Source organism: Theropithecus gelada, chromosome 8 (genome assembly GCF_003255815.1).
Source record: "Theropithecus gelada isolate Dixy chromosome 8, Tgel_1.0, whole genome shotgun sequence".
Lineage (NCBI taxonomy): Eukaryota > Metazoa > Chordata > Mammalia > Primates > Cercopithecidae > Theropithecus > Theropithecus gelada.
In genome coordinates this window covers 121,931,918-121,956,490 of record NC_037676.1, presented here as the reverse complement: position 1 = coordinate 121,956,490, position 24,573 = coordinate 121,931,918, and the positions used below count along the sequence as shown (strand labels likewise).

Sequence of the window (24,573 nt, the reverse complement as noted above, 5' to 3'; positions counted from 1 at the left end):
GAGGCAGGAGAATCACTTGAACCCAGGAGGTGGAGGTTGCAGGGAGCCAAGATTGCACCATTGCAGTCCAGCTTGGGGACAAGAGTGAGACTCCGTCTCAAAAAATAAAAATAAAAAATAAAAAAGTTTTAACTGGGTTAATTCAAAAGACCAGTCTTCAAACTCTGAAATTCTTTCTTCTGCTTGGTCTAGTATGTTGTTAAAGCTTTAACCTGTGTTTTGAAATTCTTTAAGTGAATTTTTCATTTCCAGAAGTTCTGTTTATTGCTTTTTAAAAAAATACATCTATCTGGTCTTTCATCTCCTGAATTGTTTTTCTAGTTTCTTTGTGTTGGTTTTCCACTTTCTCTTGTGTCTCATTGGGCTTCCTTGCAATCCATATTTTGAATTCTTTATCCATCATTTCAAAGTTTCATTTAGGTTAGGATCCACTGATAAGCGAGCTAGTGTGTCACAATATTCTGTTTCTTCATGATGCTGGAGTTGTGCTCATTCCTTCTCATCTGTAGCTGTTGTCACTTCTGATTTTTGAATTTACTTTCGTTTGGATGGGACTCCCTCTCCCCTCCCACCTTGAGGATGCGACTGTAGAGTATATTGGGTAGGGTAGTTTTTTTGGCTGGGTTTCTATTGTATTGGGTTATGCAGTTCAGCCTACAAGTCAGTAGGTGGTGCTTACAGGTAAGAGCCAGCTGTGGTAAAAGCAGATGGGTGTGTACTTGATCTTTGTTTACTGTGTGGTACTCTTTTTTTTGTTTCAGCCCTGATGGGGGTGGCTGGTGAAGCTCCTAGTGAATGCACTGAAGTCTCTGCAGGAGGGCTGCACTAGCTCCAAGTCTTAGGCAGGAACGTGATCTCTTTCCCTGTCACACTCTTGTTCTGGGGCTCATAACTCTCCATGCAGATACACACTGTCATCTGTCTCCAGGCCATAGTGTAAGTGAGAATCGCAGAAGATACCTCTCCCCCTGCTCTCCGCTGGAGTGGTTTCATGCTGGAACTCCTCACTCAGCCCAATACAGACAGCTTTGTGGCTCTCACCTGTTCTCCAGTGTGGTAATGCTGCTGCTTTGGGCAGAGAGGGGAAAGGGCTCCATCTTTTGGCACAAGCAGGTGGATGTCAGCTGTGGTGCTGTCAGCTGACTGGGTCAGCCTAAGCCCAGACTCGATGGACCTAATAGACATTTACAGATTATTCTATCCAACAACTGCGGAATATGTATTTCTCCTCTGCACATGGAACATTCCCCCAAATTGACCACATGCTTGGCCAGAAAGCAAATCTCAGTACATTCAAGAAAATCAAAATCATATCAAGTATCTTCTCAGACCACAGTGGAATAAAATTAGAAATCAATACCAAGAGGAAAAAATAAGGAGTTTTTCAATAGGTAGAGGAAGGAGAAAGGTGCCCTGGGGTTAAGAACACATTAACCAAAGTACAAGAGGCATGAAAATGCAGTGTGTTAAAGCAAGAGAAAAGTTAGTGATCCACCTTCATGGTAAAGGGGTACAAAGCTGGAGGTAGTGGACTGGACAAGGCAAACCTCCAAGCCCAGAGCCTGTAAATGGCCTGCTTGATGGTGTGTGGGAATCCTCAGGCAGTAACAACTGAGTTGGTGACAGAATATGCAGGTGGTGGGAACCCCAGGGTTGATCACAGGCCTGTCAGCATGGGCTCTCAGAAGGGCTCTGGCTGGCAGCTGAAACAGTTGGGTGGGAGCAGGGTGGCCACGCTGCTGTTCTTTCGCTGAGGAAGGCGGACGCCCTCAGCTGGAGCAATGGAGGCTGGCTGCTGTGGGATGCGTGACCTGCTTGCACTTCCCTTTTACAGGAGTGGTGGTGTATTTTGCTGTTGGGGACATGCAAACATGCTCAGCCTCCCCCTCTCTCCCTGGCCTTGAAGTGGCAGTGTGGCATCTGTGGTGGCCTATGGTGGTGACAACTGCTGTGGCAGGAGCCAAAGGGCAGGTCCCTGGCTTCTTGGGGCTTGGCTCTCACAACACTGGACCACAGCCAAACTATACATGCAGCAGCAGGGCGGCTGTGCTGTGGACCCAGCGCTGAAGAAGTGGGAACCTGTTTAGCAAAGAGTAGCTGAAGCAGACTTCCTGCCTGCTCCTCTCTACTGTGCTGCCGTATCTGTCTTTGGGTAGTGTGAAAATAGCGGACCTGCCTCCTCCTTCCCTGGTGGGGCAGTAGCAGCTGGCACCTGACTGCTCAATGACCAAAGCCCGTGGGATTCCACGTAGACTCCAGCAGTCTCTCTACAGTCTCCAGGAAGCTCTCTGTATTAGACTGGAGGCCTGAGGGGCCAAGAGGACTTGGCTCCCTGTGGCTAGGATTGTAAAAGTTCTTAGTAGAAGTGTGGAACCCCAGGGATCTCTCACTCACTCATCCTTTCCCCACATCAGGGAGCTTCTTCCAGCTCCACACTTGCCCTGGTTCAGCTGGCTGCCAGGCTTTGCTCTCCTCTGCTTTCCATGATTCCCATTGCTTCTCTGATGAATTCCAGCATGCCCTCTTAAGATGATAATAGTTGAAATGTTCGTATTTACTTGCTACTTTGATTCCTGTCTGTGAGAGAGGCTCCCACTAGTTGCTTCTAACCAACCATCTTGAACCAGAACCTCAGTGTTAATATTTTATATCACTATTTCTATATTTTTATTTCATTTTAGATACTTTTCCTCCGCAAAGTTTTATCAGTCACATTATAAGAATTGATGAGATTGGAAGGTAGTCCTATATCCCCCTGTTGTCAGTGGCTGTCAGTTCTGTCTCATATGAATTAAATTTGTGGAGGCTTACTGAACCAGAAGATATATGCAGGTGTGTGTAAATATGTGTAGGCGTGTAAATCAGAAAGCATGCGTAACACTTTTTTTAATGATTCTGAGAGCTCTTCTCTACCCTATTTATATACTTTTCCAGAAGAGGTTATATATACCTACATATATCATGTATCTTCCATCAGCAACTTTTTTTGTTATTTTTTTGAGAGAGAATCTTGCTCTATTGCCCAGGCTGGAGTGCAGTGGTGCGATCTTAGCCCACAGCAACCTCTGCCTCCTGGGTTCAAGAGATTCTCCTGCCTCAGCCTCCCGAGTAGCTGGGATTATAGGCATCTACCACCACACTCAGCTACTTTTTGTATGTTTAGTGGAGATGGGGTTTCACTATATTGGCCAGGGTAGTCTTGAACTCCTGACCTCAAGTGATCTGCCCACCTCAGCCTCCCAAAGTCCTGGGATTACAGGTATGAGCCACCGTAAGTCTTCACTGGTAAGCAAAGCTTCCATAGACTATCCAGCCTTATTCATGCTGTAGCTTTATGATGTAAAATATTTATACCCTTTCATGTCTAACAGGTTTTCTCAACTGTGGCACTTCTAACATTTCGGGTTGGATAATTGTTGTGGGGGTGTCCTGTACCCAGCAACATGTTTAGTAGTATCCTTGGCCTCTACCCATTAAACGCTCTTAGCACCCCTTACCTCAGTTATGATATCCAGAAATCTCTCTAGACATTGCCAGAAAGTCTGAGGGGCAGAATTGTGTTGAGAACCACTGATGTGTAGGGATAATATTAAGAAATATATAAATAGTTTATTAGAACAGATTCCTAAATCACTAAGTAGGTTAGCTGAGATAAAGTTGTAAAAATGAATTTATTTGTGAAGTTAAATTGAATGTAATATCGTGGTTGTAGTGTATATCACCAAGCATAAGACTTGATTCTTCCTTTCAGCAGCTGTGATACCTGCATCATCTTTTCTATTTCAGTGTCCTAGTTCAGGCCTTTGTTATTCTCTGGACTCCAGAAAAAACTCTGTCATCTTGAGCAAATTACTTAATCTCAGTGTCTTAGTTTCTTCATCTATTAAGAAAAAGGGTGTTGTTAATAGTACCTCTATCTCATAAGATTTTCATGGAGATTACACAAGATAATACATATATAGCACTTAGAAGAATCCCTCCAGTTATTTTGCCTATCATTAGCAATTGCAACATTATCGTCATTCCTAGCTTAATATCCCAATACCTTTCCTCTTAAAATATTGTTGTAGTTAAATCAGAGTAATCTTTGTGATGGAGCCCACCTGAGTTTCTTTCCTCCTTATAAAAATTCCCTCCTTAAAAACCTTCAAAGACTGTGCAGTGCTTATAAGTAAATTTATGCATGGCATTCAAAAACATTTTGAATGTTGGTGGTCCCAGTCCACGTCTCCAGCTTTGCACATCTTTTCTGTGAAGTTGCATCAGTAACTTTTCTCTTCCTTTAACACACTGCATTTTCATGCCTCTTGTACTTTTGTTAATGTTGTCTCCTTAACCCAAGGGCGCCTTTCTCCTTCCTCTACCTATTGAAAAACTCCTTATTTTTCTAAGATCAGTATATCCTCCTGATAGGATGCATTGTTTCATTTTGTTTCGTTTTCTTGACTCCTGGAACAATTTGATTACTTTTCCTGTCTTCTTACTCTTGTTTTCTATTTTGCTTGCAAATAAAATAGTTCTTGTCTTGAAGAAGTCATCTTATCTCTGTGCCTCCAGAACACTTAACAAGTACTAGATGCCTATATTTATGTATTCATTTAATTGTGTCTGTGTGTCACAGTCACTTTCTCAATCATTATCTGGCTACTATTTAGGAAGTATTTAATTTCTCTCCTTTAATCAGAAAGCCCACAGAACTTATTACATTGTATAATAGCAAAAACACAACAATGGAGATAATTAGATTTAAATTTCCTCTCAATAACCAGATGTTTTATTTCCTTTGAGAATTGTTATACCTGACCTTCTGCCTTCTGGATTTAAAATATGTATTTTTTAAATAAAAACATTAATTAAAAGCATTTTGGTAAGATTCTTTCCTTCCTAGTCTGCTAGTTTATTTTGGCCTTAATTTTTAGTGTTCCTTTTTTCCCCTATACTTGAATTTCTTTTACTTGAAGAAATTAGAATTTAGGATGGTGGCAAATCACATTATATTCAAATGGAAAAGGAAAATGTTTTATACATTATGTCATTTTTTTTGTGGAGTGTTTATATAATTTAATTCCTTTATACTACTTTCTAATTTGTATAGTGATTTTACTCACCTTAAATTCTTTGAAATGTGCCTATTCCTGTGGTTTAAGATGTTTGTCAACCCTTGTTTGACAAAAGTAAGACACAGAAATTGAGAGTCTAAAATTACACAGGGAATGTAATCTGGGAATTGTGCTGTAAGGCCCTGCTACCCATTTGTGTGGTGATGTTTTTAGTATTACCATGCTACCTTACAGCATGCCATTATGCTTGTCATCATTTATGATTTTGTGTGGCACACACTGGTATATTATTAAATTTTATACTTCAGTATTGTTGTAAGGCTCATTATGTTTTCATTTTGAAAAGAAGGCTTATCAGTTTTTATAGTCAGATGCTGTAAATTAAGTAGTTTTATATGACTTAGTACCTCAGAATACTAAGGATAGCATAAATGCAAATAATAACTACAATAGGTAACACTAATAGTTACTAAGTTCTTGGGTGTTCCATGCCTTATGCCAAAACATAGATGATCTAATATCCCCACCAGACCACTGAAATAAATACTATATTTATTTATTTATTTTATTTTAATTTTTTTGAGACGGAGTCTCGCTCTGCTGCCCAGGCTGGAGTGCAGTGACGCAATCTCAGCTCACTGCAACCTCCGCCTCTCAGGTTCAAGCAATTCTCCTGCCTCAGCCTCCCAAGTATCTGGGATTACAGGCATGTACTACCACACCCTGCTAATTTTTGTATTTAGTAGAGACAGAGTTTCACCATGTTGGTCAGGTTGGTCTCAAACTCCTGATGTGATCTGCCTGCTTCAGCCTCCCAAAGTGCTGAGATTACAGGTGTGAGCCACCACACCTGGCCTATTATTATTATTTTTTGAGGCAGAGTCTTGCTCTGTCACCCAGGCTGGAGTGCAGTGGTGCAATCTTGGCTCACTTGAGATGGAGTCTTGCTCTGTCACCCAGGCTGGAGTACAGTGGTGCAATCTCGGCTCACTACAACCTCTGTCTCCTGGGTTCAAGTGATTCCCATGCCTCAGCCTCCCGAGTAGCTGGGACTACAGGCGCCTGCCACCACACCTGGCTAATTTTTGTATTTTTAGTAGAGATGGGGTTTCACCCTGTTAGCCAGGCTGGTCTGTAACTCCCATCTTAAGTGTTCCACCTACCTCTGACCTTAAGTGTTCCGCCTACCTCTGCCTCCCAAAGTGCTGGGATTACAGACGTGAGCCACCACTTCCAGCCTTAAATACTATTATTGTCCCAGTTTTCATGTGAGAAGATTGAGGCTTATAAAAGTTAAGATCTTGAGTTACCCAAAGTCACGTGATTGTTTTCTGTGGTTCCAGTAAACTGAAGCTGTAGAAATTAAAATTTCAATCATTATAGTGGTCTGAAAGCAAAACTTTATAGTGAATACTTTTGGGGTATTTTTTCTTTGGTGTTGTTTGTTTGTATGTGCCTTCTTTTTTTTTCCTGCCCCGTATTTGAACATAAAAATGTTTAGGGACTGTGCAATATGTGTGTCAATGTGAGCTTCTGCCTCCACAGTAGAAATCAAAAGGGGGCAGGTATTCTTCTTCCAGTCCCTTGGCAGTTTGTGTTAGCACAAAATATTCTCAGCATGCTGATAGAATTCATTTGCTTGCTCCGTGTTGAATTTCCCAGGCCACAGCATCTGATTTGCTGAGTATAAATCAAGCCACATCCAGGTCACTTTTCAATAAATTGCTTCTGTGAGAATTGACTGCCATATAGATTAGGATTTGTTTTTTTTTAATGGCTTCCTTCTCTGTTCTGCTTCTCTGACTGGAACTCCCACATCAACCCTCCAGTTTCCTTATGCTTTCGCTCCTATTTTCTATCTCTTTTTTTTTTTTTTTTTTGCTGAAAACTTTGGGATTCTTTTTTCTGGTTTATATTCCAATTTAATTTTAATCCTTATTTCCTGCATGTTTCTTTCTTTTTAAAATAATGTTATGCTATTGGAAGGCATACCTTAATTGATTATTTCTCAGACAATATTAATGATAGCTTTTAAATTTTTTTGTTCCCTACTGGTTTTCTTTTCCTTGCATTCTCTGTTTCTTCCATTTTTGTTTTTTGTTTTTGGATTTTTTTTTTTTTTTTTTTTTGGTCTTTGTTCTGGTGTCTATTTTTTATTTTGATGCTTCCTTCAAATATCTGATGATCATTGCTTATGTGTTAATATGTTAAAGTATAGCATCGAATTTGAAACTGTGTTATAGCAATACTGTCGTCTCCTTTTAGAAGTATCTGGCTAAGTTACTGTAAGAGTACCTGAGAAGTAGTGAGTATTTATTCAGTAAGCTAATGTATCGTTATGGTGAATCTCTTTCACCGTTTTCAGAGTGACTGTATGCAAAGGGTAGAGTTGAATATTTACCAGAGGACTTGCTTGTGTTTTGGGAAAAATTTTATTTTATCTAAAATATAATTGTACAAATTTTATTTTGTTAATTTTGATCAGAAGAGTTAATTTTGTTATCTTCGCTTAATTTTTCTTTGGCCTAGTTTTCAGATAACTATTATCGTGCAGAAATGATTGATGCCCTGGCCAACTCTGTTACACCTGCAGTCAGTGTGAATAATGAAGTTAGAACTTTGGATAACTTAAATCCTGATGTGCGACTCATTCTTGAAGAAATCACCAGATTTTTGAATATGGAAAAACTTCTTCCGAGTTATAGACATACCATCACTGTCAGGTAGGATTAAATTCCTTACTTTAAACTTATTCTTATAACTATAAAAGAAATTTATTTTCATTGTAGAAAATTGGGTAATATAGTAAAGTAAAGGAGAAAACTAAAATTCTGTATGATTCTACTACCCACAGATAAATTATTAGTATTTGGAGAATGTCCTTCTAAATTTTTTCTCTCTTCAATTACGTAAATTTTTAATTACTTGAGATTATACTGTATATGTAGTTTTTGTATTGTTTATATCATAAATATTTTCTCATGTCATCACAAATTCTTCATAAGCATTGCTTTGATGTCTGCATACTCTCTTTTTTCCGTTGGATTTTGTATAAACATTCACTATTGTTAGCCTTTTTTTAAGATGACTTTTCACTTTTACCAGCTTTACATGGCTGTCAAGAAGTTCTGCCAATTTAAGAGTTTGCTAAAAGTTGATTCAAACATAAACAATTTGAACTTTCCATATAGCGAATATATTACTAAAACATTTGGAGAAAATATTTAAATTATATTTTATGCTAAATACTTCTTTTTCTGAAAACTATTCCTATTACAAGTATAATGACACTTGAAACTTTGAGTATGGGAATTTGTTTTCTTTTTTCTTTCTGTTTTTTTTTTTTTTTTTTTGAGACCGAGTTTTGCTCTTGTTCCCCAGGCTGGAGTGCAATGGCTCACCACAACCTCCGCTTCCCGTGTTCAAGTGATTCTCCTGCCTCAGCCTTCCGAATAGCTGAGATTACAGCCATGCACCACCATGCCTGGCTAATTTTTGTATTTTCAGTAGAGATGGGGTTTCACCGTGTTAGTCAGGTTGGTCTCGAACTTCCAACCTCAGGTGATCCACCCACCTTGGCCTCCCAAAGTGCTGGGATTACAGTCGTGAGCCACCACACCCGGCTGGAATTTGTTTTCTTTTAACAGAATTTAGATACTAATTTTGAATTTTTATCATTGCAAAAATTTATTATAGTTATATGTCACTTAACAACAGGCGCATGTTCTGAGAAATGAGTCATTAGGCAATTTTGTTGTTTATGCAAATGTCATAGAGTATATTTACACAAACCAAATGGTGTAGCCTGCTGTATACTTAGGCTTTATGGTATAGCCCATTGCTCTGTTGCTTTTAGGCTATAAAGCTGTATAGCATGTTACTATACTGACTACCGTAGGTAATTGATAACACAATGGTAAGTACTTATATATTTAAACATATCCAAACATATGAAAGGTATGGTAAAAATATGGTATAAAAGATAATAAATGGTACCCCTGTATAGGACATTTATCATAAGATAAATGGAGCTTGCAGGCCTGGAAGCTGCTGTGGGTTTGTCAGTGAGTGAGTAGTGAGTGAATGTGAAGGTGTAGGACATAATTATTGTACACTACAGTGGACATAATAAACACTGTGGACTTAGACTACACTAAATATATTAAAAACATTTTTTCTTCAGTGATAAATTAATTTTAGCTTACTAAACCGCGATTGTATATGCAGTTCATCATTGACTAAGATGTCTTTTATGTGGCATGTGACTCTATTACAAAATTGAAGGTGGATTAAAATCACATCAGTTTTTAAATTGATTGCCACAAAGGAATCTCTAATGTCTAGGAAACAAATTGATTCATAATACCTCAGTGAAAATAGTTAACATACGTATTTTTTTCCCTAGTTGTTTGAGAGCCATACGGGTACTTCAGAAAAACGGACATGTGCCAAGTGATCCAGCTCTTTTTAAATCTTATGCTGAATATGGCCACTTTGTGGACATTAGGATAGCAGCTTTGGAAGCAGTTGTTGATTATACTAAAGGTAATACTTTAGAAATACATGCTTTTATCATTTTAGAAAGAAATATTTACTTTTTAAAGCCTGTGTTACTTATTGGGGTTTTCATAATAGTACAATATAGATATTTTAATTTTAAATTCTTACTCAGTGATTTAGAAATCATCTTTGATAAATGTAGAATTCACATAACAGTTAATAAATGAGGGAAAGGAATAAAATTATAGGCATCTTTAGCCTTTCCAAGAAGTCAGTGTTCATCCTGTAGCTTTAATTGGATGTTATTTTAGGAAATAGAAGATTTTGGGGAAATTTCTATGAAGGATTCAAGAAAACATCTCACACCTGTGTAAAAATGTGTGTCTGTGAAGGTAGAGGATTAGACATAAACCCAAACTTCAGTACGGGAATTAGGCAAGGCATCATGAATATGGAAAAAACATAAGGCCAAAAAATCGCTAAGAGAAGAATACACATATATATATTTTTTAATTTAGGGGAGAAAGATACAGAGATGGAAATGTTAAAAAGTCATGAAGAATAGAGCAGGTGGAAGACGAGCAGTAATGTAAGAAATAACAGAATACTCTGGGACTGTGTAAATGAAGCAGACCTATAGTAGTTTCTGATGAAATTTTAATTTTTAAGGCTAAGGGAAAATGTGTGAGTTTCTAGGACTATCAGAACCAGATTATTGTACAAGGTAAAAGAATAGTATGGCCTCTGAATTCTTTGGAATATGAAGAATCAAAAGACAGTGAACAAATGGCTATGTCATTATTAGGGAAAATTATGCCCCAAGATTTTCTGCCTTGCCAAAGTTGTGTTGCTCATGTAGCCTTGGAGAATTAGAACTGCATCTCTTATGTAACATTCTTAAAAACATAACTCCCAAAGATAATTTTCAGCTGACCTGGATGTGAGTCAAAATAATAACTCAAGACTGGTGAAAATGTGAAATGAAAGAACTGGTGATGAATAACTATGCCTGTCAAATACTTAAGCTTAAATATTTGTTAAACTGGTTGTAAAATTTAATGTGTATTTCAAAAATAATTTTAAAAAATTATGAAAATAGAAGAAACATGTAAATGTAATCTAAGTCTAAAATTCCAGATTCTAGCACTAAAATATGAGGAGAGGAGTAAAAAACTTAAAATATGCTAAACTTTTGTCTGACTGTGGAAGGAGAAGAAGGGCTGAGAGTAGTTCTTCAGTAGATACTGGTCCATTTTTAAGTAGGGAAAAGTATACTCAAATCTTTGTAATTTTTGGTAAATTTCTGTAGAAATACTTGTTTACAATCAGAAAATAAAGAGTAATAACAACATAATGTGTATATTCTTATGTGTTGATCTAACTTCGAAAAGGACTGTCATTTGTGCTTCGTTTTTATTGAAGGTTTAAAATATCCTTTCCTGTTAGAAATAATTATGAAAACAGTGATTTTGTTGTTAAATGTATTTTTTGGCATGAAAGAAAATGTAATCCTGTATCCGTCTCCATTTCTGTTTTGACAAGTTTTGAGATCCACCAAATATGCCATTGTTGCCAGTCTTTCCCAAGATGTATGAATGGTTTTTAATGTCTTGTAAATATGAGTAAGATTTTATGAACTTGTACTACCTGAAATGAAATAGAATACTAATATTAGGATTTTCAAAAGAATGCTAAACTTAGATATAATTTAATTGTGAAATGTGAATCTACACTTCACTTTTGTTCATGTCTAAATGTGAACTATGACTTTAGACTTCATATTTTGTTAAATTGTAAATTTAAATATTGATACTCAAGTTAGAAAATGGAAGAAATGAAAAGTATTGCGAATAAAATTCTGAAGACGCAGCTTTTCAAATTATGAAAGCAAAACTTGTTTGAAAAGGTGAATGGAAATAGCTAGTCATTTTATGTCAACTATATTCGTAGCACTATTTTTGTAACTGCCTTTTATATTATGCTTGAAAAGTAAAACTGTTCTTTAGTCTTAAATGGAAGAAACCACTTGGGCAAAAACAGTGGACTATACTATATAATATAGTTGAGATACCATTGAGTGTCAAACCTCTCCATCATTTAGGCATCTAGGAAAACAATTGTATTTAAACAGATTTTGTCCAGTTAATCGTCTGTAATTTAGGGTTCTTAATTACAACTTGCTTTATGTTATGCTTGCCATTGGTTTGAACTTTAGTAAAAAAATATATTCTTGATGCAACTTTATGTCTTGGCTCTAATATATAGCTTGATACTTATAAAACTTACAAAGTGGCCCATTGCATAAAAATGTAAGAGCTTACCTATAACCTTCAACTCTGATTGAAAACTCAGCTAAGGCAGAGTCCTAAATATTAAATGTAAACTCCCTGCTTATCACTCATTATTCATTATTTTATTTGGTATAATTAACAAATATATTTTCTTTTATTTTCAGTGGACAGAAGTTATGAAGAACTGCAATGGCTACTTAATATGATTCAGAATGACCCTGTACCCTATGTAAGGTTAGTTTATGTGCTATGATGCTATGATATTTTGTAAGTCCTATAATGAACTGAGTAATTTCAGATTAAGCATAAAATGCTTGTTTATGATTTTTGAAAATATGGGAATATCTTTTGCATTTATTCATGTCCTTTTTAAATTTGATTTTCAACATAAATTTTTTTGAGATGGAGTCTCACTCTGGCCCCAGGCTGGAGTGCAGTGGCATGATCTCGGCTCACTGCAACCTCCACCTCCCAGGTTCAAGCGATTCTTCTGCTTTAGCCTCTCCGGTAGCTGAGATTACAGGCATGCACCACCACACCTGGCTAATTTTTGTATTTTTAATAGAGACGGAGTTTTGCCATGTTGGCCAGGCTGGTCTCGAACTCCTGGCCTCAAGTTATCCACCCCCTTGGGCCTCCCAAAGTGCTAGGATTACAGGCGTGAGCCACTGCGCTCAGCTAAAAAAAAATAATAATAATAAAATAAAATAATTATTAGCAGACCTTACTTGGCATTGAGAGTAATTTGGGTGACTTGGAAAGCAGCCAGACAGAAACTTCACTTTTATTCTTCAAGCAGATTAAAAGTATAACAACTTAAAATGCAATAAAGAATAAACTCACATTTTGAAATATGTTATTTACCTATATTACTGATCGGCTCTTACAAATAGAGTATGAGGCCTGAAGGAGAGGAATTGTGTTTATATATAAAGATGAAAATATGGATATGAAATATCCATAAAGATTTATATCGCCATTTATATTACCTATCTGTAAATTGCATTCTGTAATTACATTTCACTTTTATTCTTAAAACCCTTCAGTAGTCTTACTTTACACAGTCTTAAATTTCAAAGCACAAGAGGATGTTAACAGAATCTACATCTTTTAGGTTTACAGACATTAAATTGCAGCCAAAAGGGGTTAAATTATTTACAATCTGGCAGTTTCACTTTTCTCCCATCTCTTTCTCAATTACAAATCCAATTTGATGTCTTACTACCATCAATTAAATGTAAAAATTTCCCCAATTCACCTTCTTTAAAGTTTTGCCAACCTCCATAAGAATTACAACCCAATTTCTTTCTCCCTCACTTATATCCAAGCATTGCAGTTACTCTTAGTAATTTCTCACACTTGGTCCTAGAGCTGATGTTGATGCTTTCATTAAATGCTAGACTACTGCAGTAGGTTTCTTCTCCTTTCTTTTCTCTAGCCTTTAATGGTGTCTTCTACTCATAGCAGTGGATGTTTTCTTTTCCAAATTTTGTTTTCATTGCATTGCCCTATGTTTTAGAGAACTCCATAATATGTTCAGGTAGCCTCTCATATGAGATAAAAACTCCCAATTGTGGAGTTTAAATGTTACCCTCTATTAGGATACTCTTCTCAACCTCAGCTTGTTTTAAGGAAAACTTTTTACAGTCTTTATATTTAAAATACTTCTGCACATTTCCATGTTTTACAAATATACTAGAGTAATCACATATATGTTCATTTTATTATCTCGAATATAGACTTATTGGTCTATATATAGATTTTTTTGCTCTGTGTTAAGATTTTTATACTTACCAATCATTGTACATATATTTAAGCAGAGTGGAATGTTCATTTTAGAAAGTGGAATGGGAAAGATTGGTTAGGATTATGTGGAGTCAGGTTTTAGAAGATCTCATCACACAGTAAGGTGATTTTAGAAAGACCAAATCCACCAGAATTTTTTTAAATTACTCTCTTATCCAAACCCCAGAGTGTTTCAGTGAAAAAACAAGTAGTAAATATTCAGGATGTGACATGGTGTCTTTGGAAATTAAACTAAATAAACGCAAAGCTAGATTTAAGAGAGAAAGTGATAAAATAGGAAGGAGAAACTACAGATAATTTTTCAGTGTTTATGGTGTCTCCTACTCATAGCATCTGTCAGTAAATGGTCAGCGAAAATTTGATTTTTTTTTTTTTTTAATCTTTCAGGCATAAGATTCTCAACATGTTGACTAAGAACCCACCATTTACTAAGAACATGGAGTCTCCCTTATGCAATGAAGCCCTGGTAGATCAACTTTGGAAACTTATGAATTCTGGTGAGAGAGCAGTGATTTAAATTTTTTTTTATTATTGTTATTAGAGTAGTTTGATTTTACAACAGGTTTTCAATTCAGTAGCATTTAGAACTAAAGGTAAAAGTTGAGATTTTTTTTTTTCTTTTAAGAAGACTATCACACCTTCACAGTGGTGGCTGTGATAACATTTATTAAGGATACTCACTTTGCTCCATAGGGTGGTTGAGGAAACAAAAATATTTATTTATATGAAAGTGTCAAATGGTTAAGGTGCTATAAATATCAGCCTGCAAAGTATTATTATTATTTCAGAAAGTTACAAAGGAGTGAAAAATGTCTTCTCACGTCTTTCCCTGACCATTTAGTGGCCTTTTCCAGAGGTAACCAATTTTTTGTGTATCCTTCCAGAGGCAGTCAGTGCATATAGAATAACATACAGACTGTATTTTTTCAAAGTACTTACTGTTATTGTTCTGTACTGTGGAGATCATGATATCTCATCACAGTTTTTATTTTTTAATTTATTTTTATTTTTTTGAGATAGAGTCTCTGTCGCCCAGGCTGGAGTGCAGTGGTGTAATCTCAGCTCACTGCAACCTCCACCTCCCAGGTTCAAGTGATTCTTCTGCCTCACCCTCCTAAGTAGCTGGGATTACAGGCATGCGCCACTATGCCTGACTAATTTTTGTATTTTTAGTAGAGACAGAGTTTTACTATGTTGGCCAGGCTGGTCTCAAACTCCTGACCTCAGGTGACCCACCCTCCTTGGCCTTCCAAAGTGGTGGGATTACAGGCGTGAGCCACTGCACCCAACCTTGTCACAGTTTTAATTTACATTACTTGAGTGAGGTCAAGAGCTAAGAAACAGTGCTTAGGAGTGCTAGCTCTGGAACCCTTTGCAAAGGGTTGAATTTATTTATTGTGTGATTTGTCTGAACTGTTGTCATTTGTAAAATGTAGGTGATAATGATACCTACTTCAAATCGAATTAAATTAGTATTTGTAAAACACAGCGTCTGGCTCATATTGAATACTCAAAAATGTTATACTAGTATAATGATAGTTATGCTTCTCATATATTTGAGCTATTTGTATTTCTATTTTTGCAGGTTATTCATATTCTTTGCCATTTTATTTAATTGAATTATTGGTTCTTTTCTATTGATTTATAAATGTGTATATTTAAAGAAAAATTGCCTTATGTCTGTGATAGGTTGAAATTGTAATAATGGTTTTGGTTTAAAGATTCAATCAAAAGCTAGGTTGAAATGTGTTTTGCTTAAAGATAGCAAGAGTTGTTGCAGATAGATAGTGGGAGAGCAGTGGATATTTATGCAATTTTTTTTTTTTTTTTTTTTTTTTTTGAGACAGTCTTGCTCTGTTGCCCAGGCTGGAGTGCAATGGCACGATCTCAGCTCGCTGCAGCCTCTGCCTCCCAAGTTCAGGCGATTATCCTGCCTCAGCCTTCCGAGTTGCTGGGATTACAGGCGCCCACCACAGTGCCCAGCTAATTTCTGTATTTTTAGTAGAGACGGGATTTCACCATGTTGGCCAGGCTGTTCTCGAACTCCTGACCTTGTGATCCACCGCCTCAGCCTCCGGAAATGCTGGGATTACAGGCGTGAGCCACCACACCTGGCCTATCCAAATATTTAAAAGTTTTGAGTACGTCACTTTATTTGCTCTTTATAATATTGGAAAATAACTTGTCCTGCCTGTCTTATTAGTAGCTATTTCACTGACTCACAATTAAATACCAAATTTTAATTCTTTTATTTTATTACTTAGTTCACTAATATTGAGATGTTAAGTGGTTGTATAACTTCCGTTTTTTGGTTTCATAATAATAGTGCAATACCACCAAGTAAAGACACCATAGTAGATATTTATGTGAAATATAATAAAATTGAAAATAGGATGAACCTTGTCCTCAAGGTCTTTAGAAAACTACACATAAAACCAGTTTATACTAAAATATTGCTTATTTTTTTCCTAATGTTTTCTTTAATCTCTGAAAGAATAATTACTGCTTTTTACATAATGTTTTATATTTGCTACCTTTGGCTACCTTAAAAGATATTATTATTTGTGCTATTTAGACCCAGGGTATTAACACGTAAGTTCAGGAACTTACAAAGGTTCATTCAACAGTTCATATGTGGCAGTAACTCTGCTGTATTGAATATCTTCTTAACCAGAATACATGATTCCTTGATCATGATAAGTTACAAATTTAAAGAAAGCATAGTGAAATATGAAGAATTCTTTTATTATTTTCTAAAGAAGATGTTTTGGACAAAATAAATATGTGTTCAAGATTAATGAGACAATTTTTATAAAACATTTGAAGCTCATTGGAAGGTTTGATTATACGAATACAAGTTCTGGCTGATGTTTAGTATTTAATTTTGATAGTGTGCAGTGTAGTACAGTTCTGCTTTGGTTTAAAATTCTCTGCCAATATCTAAACCAGTGAGATCAGTAAGGCTATAGTCATAAACAGTTTATTACTCAGTTTTTCAGATTTATAAATGGAATAGTATGAACAATGGAAGTGGCATGAATAATTGGGAGGGTTAAAGAAATGTTTTTCTAGAACACTGGACAGTAGATAGTGAAGATGGACAAGAGAGAATTGTCATTTCCTTTCCAAGTCTGAACCTTTGGGATAAATGAATGAATCTGATCTAAGAAATCCTTCTTTTATTTGATTAAAAAATAATTAATGGTAAAAGTAATATAATCATGTTACAGAGTTTATCTGAAAAAACTACAAAGAAAGGAAATATTACATAATTCTTTTACGTCAACACTATTAAGATTTGGGTATATTTGGCCTTTAGGAAAAAATAATTGTGTGTGTGTGTTGTGTTACATAGTTATAGTTGAAATAAAAGTTTTAAAACAGCATTTTACCATGAGAATTTTTCACATTGCTATATTCTTAATGGTTATTGTTTTAAGAAATGGTAGTGAGGGTTCATCAATAACAAAAGGAACTAGAACATCATCTAGGTCCCCAAATCCAGTGGAACCCTGCCTGCTCCTTATTTTGGGGCTTCTGGGCTATCTAGTCACTTGAGATAAGCATTATCTGGGAAACAAAAACTGTGAACAATGCAGATGTAATTATATTCATTTATTTCTCTCTTTCTACAAAGTGGATTTGAGGTATATTGACTTCACCTAGTTACAAAATTTACTGAACCAATTTAAAATATATAGGAGAGAATATCATGGCTGTTCAGAAGGATCATCTTATCATGTGCTTTTGAAGAATTAGAGTTTGTTTTCTTATTCTGAAGAATCAGAAACTTTTCAACGAGAGAGAAATTGTGGTTGGACTTACAGAAGCAGGATTTCAAAAATTGAAATCAATTTGAGAGTGAGACAGAATGATACTCATGACTTTAAAAAATTTATATGCCATTCAGTTAATACTAGTACTCATTTTAGAAATATTCTAGGGGAATTTGGAGCTGAGAGACTGGTACAGAAACTGAGGACTCTTGGTAACTGAATCACTTTAGTGACCATACCCCAGAGGGAAGGCTGTCAGACTTAAACTTTTTGAGATCTCAGGGCTGCCTGGTTTCTGCGTGTTTCTTGGTGTGTAGTAACTCCACTTAGCCTTAAATTCTGGGAGGTACTCTAGTATCTTTCCAACAGTTTTTGCTTTGTAAATATATACACATACCGATCTATATATGTGTATATTCACTCATACACATGTCAGATATCTTAACCCATTCTGTATGTAGTTTAATTTTTCATATACATGTTTATCTTCAGCATTTTGTTTTTAAAATTTTTAAAGCTTAAAAGTTTAAAGAATAATATAATGCATAATCATATACTTTCAGCTTGATTCACCAGTTAAAATTTTACCATTTACTTTATCTCCTTTCCTTCTGTTTCTTTATATTATATTTATACCCTGTTTTTTTCTGAATCATTTGAAAATAAATGGTATCATGATCCTCTTCCCAATAGTATATACTCCTGAGAATAAGGTCATTGTATATATCCACAATATGATCATCAAACCCCACCCAGTATATAGCCCATATTCACAGTTCCCAAGTTGTTTCCAAAAATGCTCCTTGCAGTTCCCATGACAACTTTTAAATTAATGCTCCACAGAAATATAGTAAACATTTTTAAAGACAAGGATCTTTTACATTATATGGTCTTTGTCCATGGTTGCTTAAGATTCTTAAATAAATAGGTTTATGTTTAATTGAAAATATTTGCCAGGGGCAGTCGTTTTTAAAGGTTTCACATATTAATTCACTAGTTTTTTCTTGAGCACTTTCTATTTGCCACTATGCTACGTTTTCTGTGTATTAACTAAGTATAATGGAAAGAGAGACATAGGAACAGATAAATTATAATATGAAGAGATAGTTGCTAAAGAGAGCAAGCCATTTGGGGAACCCAAAGAAAGGAGCCATGAACCCTGTCTGGAATACTAAGTTCATGGAGAGGTAGTATTTGAGCTAGCTCTTAATGAATGGAAAGGAGTTTTCCAGCAGGATAAATACATTTTGAGGTGGTAGAATTATATATATAAAAGCCTCATGTTCTGAAGGAGTGTTGAGAAAATAGTATTATCTGGAAAGATAGATTAGGATCTACATGTGAAGGGCCTGGGGAGTTTAGGTTTTATGCTCTGGGCAATGAGGAACAGGTGTTGTTAGAACCAGGCTGACTTTGGTTAGCTGTGTGTGGTGGCTTTTTTCCACACAAAGAAATGATTTTCCTCTTCCAAAGGAATATGTATCAAAATTCAGAACATACATGATCCTGCTTTTATAGCTTTAAGTAAGATACTGAGTTACAGGCCAAAATGACAGTAATTTTAAAATACACTAAAAAATTAAAACCTAAGAATTGGAGATTTTTATTGGTGCTTCATATTTAATTTAAGACATAAATACTTTTGCTGGTCTTGCCTAATTGAGTGTTTTTTTTATATCTGAAGAAACAGATCTTCATTGAGGAGATAGTGTCTTTGACTCTTTATCATTATGAAGGAAATTTTAACTGTTGCTTCCACATTGACCTTTAGTGTCTGGCATATTACTATAAGAATGACATGAAAACATGAATTGTTCAAGTCATTGAATGCTGTTTTTTTACATCATAATTTTTAGTGTTTGGAAATTTACAGCTACACTCAAGGGGGTAGAATGAGGGACAACTTCTAGTTCGGTTTGATAGGATTTGCTAGGTTTCAGAGTAAGAAAATAAACAGTTTTGATATTAACATCAGAAGGTTTCAAAGTTCTGTCCCACCATCTCTCTCTCCCTAATACCTTCCTTCTTAGGAATGGAAATGGTGGAAGAAAATTAAAACATCTTGATTCATCTGCTTAGGAAATTATATATGTATACACACACACATAAATAGAAATGAATTTGCTGTTTTTTTTTTTTTTTATTGTAAGATGGACAGAACAGTCAGGATAGTAATTACCCAGTGGAAATTGTATTTCTGGCTTAACTGTGTACAAATTTCTAAGCTTCAGTTGTCAATAAGGAGTGCTGGGTTTATTCAGAAGTGTCCTGAAAACAGTGACTTTCAAAGTGAGTTTTCTTCTTAGCAGCTTTTTTAGTTGATCAGTTGTTTGTTTGTTTTTGAGACGGAATCTCACTCTGTCACTCAGGCTGTTGTGCAGTGGTGTGATCTCGGCTCACTGCAAGCTCCGCCTCCTGGGTCCACGCCATTCTCACGCCTCAGCCTCTGAGTAGCTGGGACTACAGGCACCCACCACCACGTCCAGCTAATTTTTGTATTTTTAGTAGAGACTGAGTTTCACTGTGTTAACCAGGATGGTCTCGATCTCCTGACCTCGTGAACCTCCCGCCTCGGCCTAGTTGATCAATTTTAATAGCAGTTACCTCAGAAAATGAAGAGATGATTTTTTAGTAGGATCAGATTTACTATTTTGGTGGTGTTTGTCTCAAGGCACTTTCTGATTTGAATAGACAACATTAATACTGGGTTTTTTTACTTCTTGAATGTTGTTGTTCTGATTCAGATAAACAGGGTTGGTCTCAGAGTATAACTGCTAATGAAGACAGTATGAAAAGCATTTTTCCTGGGAGGAGAGACTAGTGACTGTTATTTTGTCGTATGTGATCATTCGTTGCCATAAGTGATGGGGAGAGGGGAGGTAGCTGGAAGATTAAAGATGGGTCTTCAGAATACTGTAACTGAAGGCAGAAATGAGAGGCTGTTTCAGGGCCTCTCTCTAATGGGATTGATTGACTTGGAATCATCAAATTTTAGACCTGATGAGGGGGTCTTAAAGGTCATCTGAGTGAACTACTCTAATCATCTCAGTTATAGCCCAGACAGCTGACTTGCCCAAGGTCACAGAGCTAACAGGCAATTAATTAGAAGTGTTTTTCTCCCCTTCTGTCTCTCAACTTAATTGAAATATACTAACGTACTAACGTGACAACCATTTTAAGATTTTATTCCATGATTTTGAAATACAATGAAATTTTGGCTTTTATCTGTATTTTTTGCTCTCTCTTGTAATTTTAACAAAAGTACTGCTATTCATTTTTTAGCTCCCTTGTAGTCCCCAATTTTAATATGTAAGTTCATTTTTAGGAGACAGAAAACACTATCAAGAATCTCCCTTAGGAACAAAACAGTGGTGTCCATTCCTTTGTCCAAATTAGAAGTCTAGCAAAACCAAAAACCCACATAGAAATAAAAAGTAACCAAAATCATATTGGAGGGCTTCAGTGCACTTAGCAGCCTTTACTGTGCTGCCTAATCATCCTTAAGCTGATGTTCCAAAACCAAATAAAAGCCCTAGCTCATCAAAATACACATACTCAATTTGTCTTTTAAAATTAACATATATATTTTTAAATGTTAAGGAATTCACAATTGAATGACTCATTTTGAGATCTTCCACAGCATATAAAAGTTCAGGCTGGTTTTTGCACACACATGATTAGGCAATATTGATCTTCAAGGTTTAATTTTCTTCCAAACAGCAAGTATACTCTAAACTGTTCTATTTTTTTTTTTTTTAACTGATAAAATGGCTAAGATTCACTCCTTTTCTTGTTATACCCGTGGATAGAGAGATACAGCTGCTCTGGATTGCTTACTCCTGGCATTTCTTCCCTTCCCTCAGAGGGTTGAGACCGTCTAGCCTTTGCTAATAGAAGCCCCCAGGAATCTGATAACCTCCTCTTTGTGGAGCGTTTATATATGTAAAATGCTTTGAGGAGGAGAAATGAATGCCTACAAAATAATACTACCTCAAGCTGTTGAAGTGTCCACAGATGCATATTCCAGGAAGAGAAAATGGGTTTCCAATGTAAAATTCTTGCTTTTACTGTGTCATGTTTTTTCCATTACTTGGTTCTCTATAGCTCTTGCCTCTCTCTTGCTTCTGCCAGTGTTATATGTCACACAACAGAAAAACTGAAAATGTCTCAAGTAGGAATGATGAGAGCTATTTCACAACATTATAGCATGCACAGTGGCCTAGTACAATGCACTCTCTAGTATGAAAGTGCATTTACAATTTTTCCTATTGCAGATTTGCATACAATTAATAGCTACCTGTTAGAGTAAATGTGATGAGAATTACTATTAGTTGATAATGTATTTACTTATACTAATATTTGTTGTTGACAACCACAAAGTTTAATATTTATGATATCCAAATTTTTTCCTTTTTGTTTCTCCTTTTTAAATGTGGTACTCTTTTGAAACAACAGTTCTTGGTAAAAATTAGGTATTTATAGGGCCTTCCTTCCTCCCTTCCGTCTCTCCCTTCCTTTCTTTCTTTATTTTTTGAGACAAGGTCTCACTCTGTTGCCCAGGTTCGAGTGCAGTGTTGCAGTCTTGGCTTACTGCAGCCTCCGCCTCCTGGGTTTAAGCGATTCTCCTGCCTCCCCCACCCAGGTAGCTGGGATTACAGTCATGCGCCACCACACCCAGCTAATTTTTGTGTTTTTTAGTAGAGAGAGGGCTTCGCCATGTTGCCCAGGCTTGTTTTTAACTTCTGAGCTCAAGCGATCTGCCCACCTCGGCCTCCCAAGGTGCTGGGATTACAGGCATGAGCCACCATGCCCGGCCGGGCTTATTTTTCTTCTCAAGAAGAATATCCACTTTTCTTCTTTTCACTTATTCTGTACTCTTCAAGTCATTTAAAATTCTGACTAGAAACCATAGAGGTTGTGTAATCCTAGTTGACAAATTTCATCTTTTCAGTCTATTTGATGACAATATCTACTGGAGTGTTCTACTGGGGAGAAAAGGAAGGTGAAAAAACCCTGGTATCAATGTGCTGTGATCTGTCATTGCTATGGGGTAAGGTATGACTTGAGACCAAAACTCCTATTTTGGAGATGAAAAAACTGAGACTCAGAGAAATGGAAAGAACTTGCCTCTAGTGTCTGAACTAGGAGAAACCGAACTTCTACCCAGGCAGTTATTTTCTAGTCAAGCCCACGTCTACTGCCCGTTGTCATGCTTGTGGTTTGCTTATTTCTGTTATTTAAAAATCAGAAATAAGTTCTCACTACAGTAACACAAATATAAAGGTGTTTAGCAAAATATTTTCCTCCTCTTCAATAAGTCCAATAGTAGTTGCATGGTTTCTTACTATATGTAAAACCTGAAAGTAGTAAGTTCTAGAGATCAGAAAATTTGTTTCCATGATAGGGAATGTAAAGGCTCATGGAGGCTGTCTTCCTAACAGGCTGTTAATGAAGAGAATCAGACAAGATGAACAGAGAATGAGTGAATGTGGGATAATTACTGAGGAGAAAGAATAAAAAGGAAGATTTAAGGCTACAAAAAATACGATTTTTGGGGCCGGGCGCGGTGGCTCAAGCCTGTAATCCCAGCACTTTGGGAGGCCGAGACGGGCGGATCACGAGGTCAGGAGATCGAGACCATCCTGGCTGACATGGTGAAACCCCGTCTCTACTTTAAAAATACAAAAAACTAGCCGGGCGAGGTGGCGGGCGCCTGTAGTCCCAGCTACTCGGGAGGCTGAGGCAGGAGAATGGCGTGAACCCGGAAGGCGGAGCTTGCAGTGAGCTGAGATCCGGCCACTGCACTCCAGCCTGGGCGGCAGAGCGAGACTCTGTCTCAACAACAACAACAACAAAAAGACAATTTTTGGAATGTTAGATTTTTGGTTCATGTCTAGTATTCATTTTGTAAGATGAAAGGTGTGATAAAGGTTTTTCCAGTTATAAAGTTCCTTTTGTTGTACAGGTTCTGGGACAGTTAAAATGTATGAATCAATGTGCATGTTGACTTAATTCTTTATTACGTACTTTTTAGGTACTTCACATGACTGGAGGTTACGGTGTGGTGCTGTGGACTTGTACTTCACACTTTTTGGCCTCAGTAGACCTTCCTGTTTACCCTTGCCAGAGCTTGGGTTGGTTCTTAATCTAAAGGAGAAAAAAGCTGTCTTGAATCCTACCATAATTCCAGAGGCAGTAGCCGGCAACCAAGAAGCTGCAAATAATCCAAGCAGTCACCCACAGCTAGTTGGATTTCAGAACCCTGTAAGAATCACATGTATTACAGAAGATGTAGTTTCATTATATAGAGCCATCTAGAGAAGAGAATTGTTTCCTGTGAACTAGTGAATTTTATAGCCACTAACACAGTTTCTTGTGTCCTTTTAAAACATGCTGGCTGACATTTGATTAGCACTGTGCAAATTATAAAATGCTACTGGCAACTATAAAACTGCACATAACAAATGATGTGCTCCTGGTCCCTTTACTCCTATTGTGATAATCTAATGATTTTTTCTATACTTGAACATAGAATTTCTTCTCTGAGTAGCAAAAGATAGAAATGAATATTTAACCTTTTTTTTTTTTTGAGACAGAGTTCCATTCTTGTTCCCCAGGCTGGAGTGCAATGGCTCAATCTCAGCTCACTGCGACCTCTGCCTCCTGGGTTCAAGCAATTCTCCTGCCTTAGCCTCCTGAGTAGCTGGGATTACGGGTGATTGCCACCATGCCTGGCAAAGTTTTTGTATTTTTGGAAGAGACGGAGTTTCACCATGTTGTCCAGACTGGTCCCAAACACCTGACTTCAGGTGATCCACCCACCTTGGCCTCCCAAAGTGCTAGGAATACAGGCATGAGCCACCACACGCAGCTGAATATTTAACCTATTACATATTAACCCATCTTGTCCCATATGTGTTAATGGCAAGCCATGTGAAAACAGGGGCCTTGTCTTTTTAAAATTGTTGCTCTGTGTAATACCTAGCACAGTTCTAAACATATGATAAATGCCTGGCAAATGCTTGTTGAATGAAATAAAGAATGAATGAATGAATGACTAGGTAAATTAATAATCTGCTGATTTGGGAGGAGACTTTGTGTTACATTTTAAAACGTTTTATATATATATACACAGACACA

At 36.6% G+C, this 24,573-nt stretch overlaps 1 protein-coding gene across 2 annotated transcripts in view; it reads left to right on the top strand.

Moving 5' to 3' along the window:
- TAF2 (TATA-box binding protein associated factor 2) overlaps window positions 1-24,573 on the top strand; it is a 105,154-nt gene that overhangs the window by 63,953 nt on the left and 16,628 nt on the right. For both annotated transcript variants that reach the window (XM_025394723.1, XM_025394724.1), the window contains exons 19-23: window positions 7,590-7,783; window positions 9,466-9,605; window positions 12,016-12,085; window positions 14,045-14,154; window positions 23,468-23,697. In XM_025394723.1, coding sequence (XP_025250508.1) covers window positions 7,590-7,783; window positions 9,466-9,605; window positions 12,016-12,085; window positions 14,045-14,154; window positions 23,468-23,697 — 744 coding nt within the window. The remainder of the gene's footprint in view (window positions 1-7,589; window positions 7,784-9,465; window positions 9,606-12,015; window positions 12,086-14,044; window positions 14,155-23,467; window positions 23,698-24,573) is intronic.